The following is a 9,330-nucleotide window of genomic DNA, read 5'->3' as shown; positions in this document are numbered from 1 at the left end:
CAGGGCAGCCTATCGCAGCGCTACAGCCCTCCGTCACCCCCCACCGCCTGTCTCTCCGCCAGCATCACCGCAGCTACCCCACTGCCTGCATCCAGCATGAGTGCGTACTCTTTCTCCACCCCTAGCCTGGCACCAGTCACTCCGAGCACTCCAGCCGAAGGCTCCCCAACCTCCAGCGGCCTCACCAAGGCCTATTTCTCTGGGCAGAGTGACCTCAGGGCGTTCGAGGAGTTCGGTTTTGGCAGCACGCCTAATTCGGACGGTCAGTCAGCAACCAGCTCCTTTTACAGGCCACCAGGGGGCAGCGAAGGGCCCAAAGGAAATGGGTATGAGCAGGGGACAAGCGCTGCATTCAAACCAACCAATCACAGCGACTCTCTCAGAAGCCTTGAGTCACTCACGGCAACTATGATCGAGCACGGTAGCGCGACCCGGCAGGTCTTTGCAACCACTTCCTGTTCAGCCGCCTCTTCGAACACGTACCCTTCCACCACGCCACGCATACACCTCTGCCTGGACACACACACGCCCTGCTGAGTGTCCGCCCCGCTTCAGCGGTGGCAGTCAAAGGACCTTGAGCTGCGTGCTAGTGTGTTGGCTTTGAGGAAGCGCAGTGGCTCCCCCTGCTGATCTGGAGTGTGGTGTTCGCAAGCGAGGCTACAGAGGCTGGTACTGGACCTTAAAGCTCAAATGGACCAACACACACATGTTGGTACGTGGAATCACTTGGGACGGGTGGCACAGTGTCACGGAGGAAAAAGGGACCTGGATAAAACTGGTCCAGACAGAGCATGCTCAGACAGGAGGTAGTAAAGTCTGCTGCCTGCACATCACCCCTACTTCTGGACACACGTGGACTTTTGGCTCACACACACACACACACACACACACACACACACACACACACACACACACACACACACACACACACACACACACATACTGGAGAACAAACACACACACACATATCACGATGAAAGCCCTACCCAGAAACATTCTGAGCCTCTCATCTCAACGGTGGGATGAATGAACCCATCAGGTTGCATCATGTGTGTAAGTGAAGGAGTGAAGTGAAAGAATGTTCACGAGTGGTGGACGTGCATTACACTGTAGCTACCATGGACAACAGGAGGCATGGCAACAGGAGACATGGCAACAGGAGGCACGACAACACATGGCGAGGTGGTTCTCCACTCCATCCCTGTGGGATCCGGGACTGTACAAAGTTGCGTTTTCCCTGGATCACCACACCTGAAGGTTTTGATGTGTGTGTGGGTGTGTTAGTCCAGTGGGGATGAACTGTACAGTGACGGAGGTTCCCAAGTAGACTGTGAACTGAAAACACCCATGTTCATGTTCTCGGCATAGAGAGTACATGTACTATATCTGGTGTGTGTGTGTGTGTGTCTGTGTGTGTAAGTGTATGGGTGTGTCTGTGTGTGTGTGGTTTTGTGTGGGTTATGAAGTCTAAAATCAAGTTCACAGGAGACCAGACATCATTTATCCATTCAAACAGCAACATTATTCCTCAGACCTACATGTGTGTGTGTGCAGGTGTGTGTGTGTGTGTGTAAGAGACAGAGAGAGAGAAGACGGTGAGGGATACTCAGGACAGCGTTTGTAAATGTGTACAGTGCCTAAGATTGTTGTGGTGGGAATTTGTCTGCTAGTGTTTTGTTAAGGCTTTGTGTAAATCACAAAATAGTGTCACCTTTATGTACCTCAAAACAAGTAGTGCAAATCGAACCGTTTCGGTGAATGTACAAAGATATTACAGAGTTGCTACATAAAACATATCAGCAAGTGTCTGTTTATTTATTTATGTTCATTTCAGAACAGACAGTGTTCGTTTCTTCGTTCAACCACTGTAGTTTAGTGTATCCAGCCTTCATTGGACAGATGGATAGTACTGTTCTGTTAGCAGAGCAGAACTTTGCACTACTCCACAAATAAACGAATGACTCCTGGTACTGTTCTGGTGTGGTTCCTGCTGCAAACACAGTGCCCGTGATTCCAATCTCAGCTTGCTTCTCCATGACATCTAATATCTCCACTTCATTCAAACTGGTTCTGACCACCACATATGGGTAGAAATGCATACTGGCAAGATACATCCTGCACTGGTCCATCAGACAGAAGCATCATCAACCTTCACTGTTCCATCAGAAACCACCTCTTTCCTATCTTGAATGGGATGATGTTATCTCCAGAAAACATTGCCTATAATAACACTATTATAACACTACAAAAATTAAATTTACTATAAGGTGTTACAAAAAGGTGTTGAATGTACATGTTAGAAGCCATATGTGCAACTCTGTCATACATATTCATGAGCTCTCATTTAATATTCATGAATCCAAATGAAAAACTGATTTAAATAAGAGGCCTCTGTACCTGTTTTGGTGTTTCTCCCTCTTTTTAATCTCACTGATTTTAGGTTTTAGGCTCCTCTGTATTTTTGTCTACACAGAAGAAGATGGCTGTCTGACACCTGCAGACGTGAGAGGTGAGTTGTGACCTCATATGGCGTGTGTTCATGAGCTGTGTGTGTTCTCCTACACAAACCTGAGTGTTGATTCCTGCAAGTGTTCAGAACACAGCCCCAATGGAACCTTAGTCCAGAGACCTCTGAGTCCAGAGACCTCTGCCCACTTCTTGTCTGTATGTGTGTGTGTATGTGTGTGTGTGAGTGTGTGTGTGTGTGTGTGTGCGTGCACGCCCTTTGTTTGTACATATCATCACCCTGGTTCTCCAGGGTACATTTTTGTACCTGGTTTTGCCATTAAATGCATTTTTAAAGAGTCCTTAATTTTCACCACATCAGAGTGTGTGTGTGTGCGTGAGTGTGTGTGTGCATGAGTGTGTGAGCGTGTGTGTGAGCGTGTGTGTGAGTGAGTGTGTGTGTGTGTGTGTGTGAGTGAGTCTGTGTGTGTGTGTGTACGTGTGTGTGTGTGCGTGTGCGTGTGTGTGTGAGCGTGTGAGTATGTGTGTGTGTGAGTCTGTGTGTATGTGTGTGTGTGTGTCACTCCCTCCGTATGTTATGCCCCTGTAACTTCCAATCGTCCTTCTTGTCTTTTTTTGACGTACGTCGTCCTTAACAACGGTCATGCTCGTTTTGCAGAATTTTTATCTTCAGAAGAACAAAACGGAGGGGTGAATCTGAAACGTTCTGCCTGCCGTTTAATGAATGTTGTCATGTGCCACTGTTATGAATGTGAGCTCCACAAGGCTTGCAGGCCGCTGATGGAGTTCTGGTGGTGATGGCGCGCGTGTGGGAGACGCTGCAGTTCGCTCACACAAACAATCAGCACTTCCATTTTCAGCATTTAGATTTCAGTTCTGTCAGTTTGGATTTTCAGTGTTGAGTTCAGGCCTCTCAGTTCTTACCTTGTACTTTATATTCCTTCACTTTCTATGTTTTTATTCAGTATTACTCCTCTGCTTGAGTGGTTTTCTTTTTATTTAGACTCAAGAAAGGATCTTGTCCTTGTTTCTTCTTTATTTCTCTTTCTGTTTCTCTCTTTTGCTCTCTCTCTCTCCGTCTCTCGTTCTGTCTCTCTGCACAACAATTAAAGTGCACAGTGATAATCCCCCATAAGTACCCTTAAATGGACAGCCTATGTAAATGAGGGAAAATTGCACAAAGCCAGTAGAGGGAAGAGAAAAACATGAATAAATTATGCAAATAACAAAGAGGATTTGACCATTTGAAAGCATAATGTCCCAGTAATAAGCACACTGTTTCGCTTTATTTTGCCATGCAGTTAATAAGTGACAGTTGCTCTCTCTATGTATTGGCATGTGTGTATTGCTCTCTCTCTCTCTCTCTCTCTCTCTCTCTCTCTCTCTTTCTTACACACACTCTTTCTTCCCCCCTCTCCTGTTTCATGATGATGGATTTGACATGGGGTGAATGACTAAAGCTTTGTAGGAACATTCTGGACCATGGTACATTTTCAGAGTAATTATGGAAAACACAGTATAGGAATTCCATTTTATGTGTGTGTGTTAAAGATTTTACCATGTACTATATGTGAGAATGTCAGTGTGAAGATGATGACACCGAAATGTGAGCAGTGACTGATAGCAGTTCACACGCAACCACGTGGCCTAGAAACTTAGTATGTCCTGCTAAATCCTCTCTCTCTCTCTCTCTCTCTCTCTTTCTCTCTCTCTCAGACAGTCTTAAGTTCATGTAAGGGGCCTGTGTTCACAGATGTCATTTTATCATATTTTAAATGTGCGCGTGCGTGGGTCCTTGAATGACCTTACTGTACACTGGAGTATCCATTTGAAGTCGTGTTCCTTCCCCTCACACAGGTACCACTGCGCACACAAACATCCCCGCCATCCAAACACTCATTAGCTGACACCGTTCAGCAAGTTCCCCGTAATTGGAATCAACATGTTTTGTATTTGCGCGCGACCTGCTGCTTCGCTCCGTTCTCGTCTCTTTAAATGCGTCTCGCTGTGCGGCGGCGGCGGCTGTTCCGGACAAATTAGAAACGTCCGCCTTTGACTCAAACTCAGAGGCGCGTGCACTGGAAAAGCAGACACGCATCCCGTCAGACGCGCGCCGGCAGACGACAAGGCACGAGCTTAAAGCTGCTGCTGCCCCCAAGCTGACCCGCGCTGTCGCAACACTGCTCTCCATGGAGACCGCCAACTGGAAATATGGTAATTCATCACAGTAACCGCTGTATTAAACTTACTGTTACAATTGTGTGTGCGCGGTCACGCCTCCAGATTTGAACATACATCTAAAAAATTTCCAGTGCTGGATATTCAGAAGTCGCTTTATGTGAAACTATTTAAAAATATTAAGCAGTAGCCTATTTCAGTTGCAGACAAGTTTATGTTAATGTGATTTAATTCACATATACTCATCAGAAGTAACGACAGGTAGATTATTTGATTTGGAGAAGGAGAAATTATTTGATTTGTCGGGAGACTGAGTGAGGTTGGCTGTTATATTTTGCACTTACTATATATATATTAGATAATACTAGATAATTTAGTAATCTAGGCTTTTAGTACACTTTCTAAATTCTGTAGTAATATTATAAAAAATGATTTGAACGCCAATTTAAATATAACTCCCTTTGTTTAAGCATTAATAATTTATTTTTCTTTTCCACCACACGTCACCGCATGCCCTATGCCTCCTCACAGAGGGTTCTTTTTACAGGTTCTCTATTTGATGAAGCTCTTTGAATATCTTTTGTGTTGTCAGATTTTCTTATTTTGGATTCCTACTCTCTCTTTCACACACACACACACACACACACACACACACACACACACACACACACACACACACACACACACACATTCCAACATAAATCTCAACTATATACAACTATATGAATTTTCCTTTACATGAGCTAGGAACAAAAACACAGCTGGAGGGGGAAAGGATGAATGTTAATGAAGACTGCAGTTGTGATCGCATCATCTGGTGCAGAACGGCGGTTCTCGAGCGTTTCCCACACTAGTGAAGGGATCCTCGGCTCTAACTGTATGATCAGGTTCATGAAGGGCCGTGTGCTGGAGGTTCAGCTCTCTGGCTGGAGTCTGTGGGGAAAGAATTGATTCGGTCCTTTTGTTTCTGTTTGCCACTACAGCTTACTTTTCCTCAGTACTGTACATTAATCACCATTGGCTTACACTGTGCGGCAGGAGCGTATTGATTGGCTCTGCTCCTCACTAGTCTCTGTTCTGCCCTCCAACCATTATAAATCCTGGCTGAAATTAGCGTGAATCCAGGTTTATTGATTTTCCTTTTCACTTAGGTAGTGTAAAAACAAACAACTCTAATGTCCTGTGCTTTCTTTGTGTGTGTGTGCGTGTGTGTGTGTGTGTGTGTGTGTGTGTGTGTGTGTGTGTGTGTGTGAATCATCAGGTGTCTCAGGAATAACATTACACAGCTAATGGTGTGAGTCTGCCTGATTATTGCCCTAATCCAACACAGTGAGATCATTTCAACACATAGACACAGACGGTCACAGACCAGCCATTACTGCTTCTATCACACACACACACACACACACCACACACACACACACACACACACACACACACACACACACACACACACACACACACACATACATACACACACCCAAACACACACACACACACACACACACACACACACACACACACACACACACACACACACACACACACACACACACACACACACACACACACACACACATACATACACACACCCAAACACACACACACACACACACACACACACACACACACACACACACCCTCACTGCTCATTCTGCACCACGTACCACGGCATCATGCTCTCTGACCTCGACGCAGACCTTAGTGACCCTCCTGCCTGAGATGCCCCCTCTGCCACGGGCCGCCCCCATATTCTCCATCCTCTCGGTCTAAATGCCATCAGAGAAAAGAACAAAGTGACACACCACATTGAGGTCACGCCTGCACGCCACATGCACTTTCAGCGATGACACTTCTGAAATGTTTATTTATCTGCACCCAATCTGAATTCACATACAGGTAATGAAAATCAAATCTGCCTCATTCTACCTTCTAATTCAAAACATAAGGCGTAAGCTGTAGGCTTTTTAAAATATGTTATAGATATAGTATGTTTTCGTATGAAACATGGACAATAACTGAATCTTCACCAGGTATAAATGTATGTGAACTGGTTACTGTCAATTTTATTTACCTTTTGTTCCTTAATCTAAAGTCATTTTAAGATTTTCCCACTACCAGACAAAGAATTCTGTAAGAGGTAATTTACAGCACACCGATGTCATTTTAAAAGATCTTAGTACTTGACTTTAGTGGACAAAGGGAATACCTGCTTTGTTTCTTTGAGATAATTACGTTGTAGCACTCTTATGCAGAATGGCTACTGAATCATAATGAACAGCTACTGCATATGCAAATATGGTCAGCAGACTCAAGCTCTCTAAATTAGCATACCATCTGAATTCAGTTACCGGCGCTGAGTTGTGAGGTCAATATGTGTGTCACTGTTGTGTGCGCATGTGTGTGTTACAGAGAGAGGTAGAAAATGGGAAAATGTTTATGTGTGTGTGTGTGTGTGTGTGTGTGTGTGTGTGTGTGTGTGTGTGTGTGTGTGTGTGTGTGTGTGTGTGTGTGTGTGTGTGTGTGTGTGTGTGTGAAAGAGAGAGAGAGAGAAGTAGAAAGAGTTACAAAGTGAAGTGGGGTTGACTGGTGTGTGCAGACTCAATCCACCTGTAATGTAGAATTAAAACACAGTGTAATGGTTCCTCTTACCACTCATCAGAAACCCAGTGTCAGTGGATCCTAGCAGGACAAGGACAGTCATCTGTAGACAAGCCCCATTTAGTCTTCTGCACACTCTGACTAAGGACTGAGCACCTTTACCACAAAAGATAAGAATCTCAATATAGTGTAGCACTTAAATGGTTCAATAAACTCTTAGTATCTTAATTAATTTGCATTTAAATTTTAATTTTAAATTAATATTTAATTACCTTAGTGTTGGCCATTCTTAGTTTTGAAGTTCGTGTGTGTGTGTGGGTGTGTGTTTGTGTGTGGGAGCAAAAGTGGAAAAATGAATAGTGAATACATAGTTATTCTTTCTCACTCTCTCTCTCTCTTTTAAACACACACAGACGCACAGACACATTCACTGATGACCATCAAGAATAATATTAATTATGTGAGCAATTAATTGCATATTTTATCACTGTAGTTTAATTGCTTCTATAAAAGAGCACATTACAGAAAAGAATCTATGATCCATTATAATCATCAGACAAGGTGACCAATGAAGAGAGAGTGTAATTACAAGGCCTCAGACTACAACATTAGACTTCCTTAATCAAGCATGGTGCTCCAGGAAACACACACACACACACACACACACACACACACACACACACACACACACACACACACACACACACACACACCTAAACCACGGACAATTCTTGAAACATAAATGAAGCGATCACTTGGCAAAGATAAGATTGTACCCGGCATTTTTTCCCCTCAGAACAGAAAGTACAAATTACTGCACTGAAATAATGAAGATTTTTAGGGCGTCTTCAAACTCTTTTTCTTCAGCAGATCCATTTATTCCGACAGAACACTTTTTTCCCTCTCCCAGTTTAATAATTTAATTCTGCGACTTAAATGGCTCATCCGATTGAAAGACCTTGACTAAGTACGCCATGGAGAGCCGCGATTATGCCAACGTGGGCTGAAATGATGAAAATATGAGGGTTGGTGGAAAGGTTACGCACAGAAAAATGATTATGGATATTCAGCAGTAAAAACCCCACCCCCTCTCCATGCGATAGACAGACCAATATAAAAACGTCGGACTAATGAGGCCGAATGCGAAGATGCTGGCTGTAATTTCATACTCCTCGCTCTTAATAACCACAGATGTAATGAATTGGTATTTAGAAGAGAAACTGTTTCTATATACTCATTTAATGCCATTACGGAGCAAATTAACCTTGCAGGAGATTCATTAGGCTTGGTTCCAAGTGGTCGGCCATGCGAATGAAAAAGAGAGTAGGAACAGGCAACCTTTAAAATGTAGCATCACAAAGTTTTAGTGCTGTACAAGAAGTTAATAATCAAGGCTGTAAAATTGCATGTGTGCATGTGTGTATGTGTGTGCATGTGTGCATGCGTGTATGTGTGCATGTGTGCATGTGCGTATGCGTGTATGTGTGCATGTGTGTATGTATGTGTGCATGAGTGTATGCGTGCATGCATGCATGTGTGTATGTGTGCATGCGTGCATGTGCTTGTCACAAAATTAATTTACTGGAGAGGTAAATGCTTTAAGAAGTAGTTTATGGTAATTGATGTTTGTGAATGTGTGAGGTGGTTAAATACGCTGTAAGTATAACTGTAGGTTGCCATATAATGTGTGAGTCAATTATGAAATACTCACAAATAAATGTAGCTTATCTCATCATTTTAGGTAATAAATGAACCTTCAGCACTTATCAGGCCAAAATATTCGTTGTAATTTGAGTTTAAGTGGACTTATTGTAGTTGATCACTCTGAAGAACAGCACAGCTGACCTGTTTCATAGTGAAGTCATGAGTGTGTGTGTGCGTGTGTGCGAGTGTGTGTGTGTGTGTGTGTGTGTGTGTGTGTGTGTGTGTGTGTGTGTGTGCATGCGTGCGTGCATGCGTGTGTGTGTGTGTGTAATCAGAGGGGGGAAGAATAAAGCAAGAGATTTGCTGCATCATAAATCTCCAGTGTGAAAGAGTCATCGATTCAGCTGTGTGTTTCAGCTCCAATACAGATCACTTCCCTGT

At 43.7% G+C, this 9,330-nt stretch overlaps 1 protein-coding gene across 2 annotated transcripts in view; it reads left to right on the top strand.

Annotated features, from left to right (window-relative positions):
- The window catches only part of LOC143521080 (fidgetin), an 11,720-nt gene extending 9,813 nt beyond the window's left edge, over positions 1 to 1,907 (top strand). For both annotated transcript variants that reach the window (XM_077013661.1, XM_077013660.1), the window contains one exon: positions 1 to 1,907. This exon is cut by the window's left edge and continues 698 nt beyond it. In XM_077013661.1, the coding sequence (XP_076869776.1) occupies positions 1 to 537 (537 nt within the window). In that variant the 3' untranslated portion in view covers positions 538 to 1,907.
- Positions 1,908 to 9,330: the final 7,423 nt, after the last annotated feature.

The sequence above is a fragment of the Brachyhypopomus gauderio genome, chromosome 8 (assembly GCF_052324685.1).
Source record: "Brachyhypopomus gauderio isolate BG-103 chromosome 8, BGAUD_0.2, whole genome shotgun sequence".
Taxonomy (NCBI): domain Eukaryota; kingdom Metazoa; phylum Chordata; class Actinopteri; order Gymnotiformes; family Hypopomidae; genus Brachyhypopomus; species Brachyhypopomus gauderio.
The sequence above is the reverse complement of the archived record's forward strand: the minus strand, read 5'-3'. Positions and strand labels throughout refer to the sequence as shown.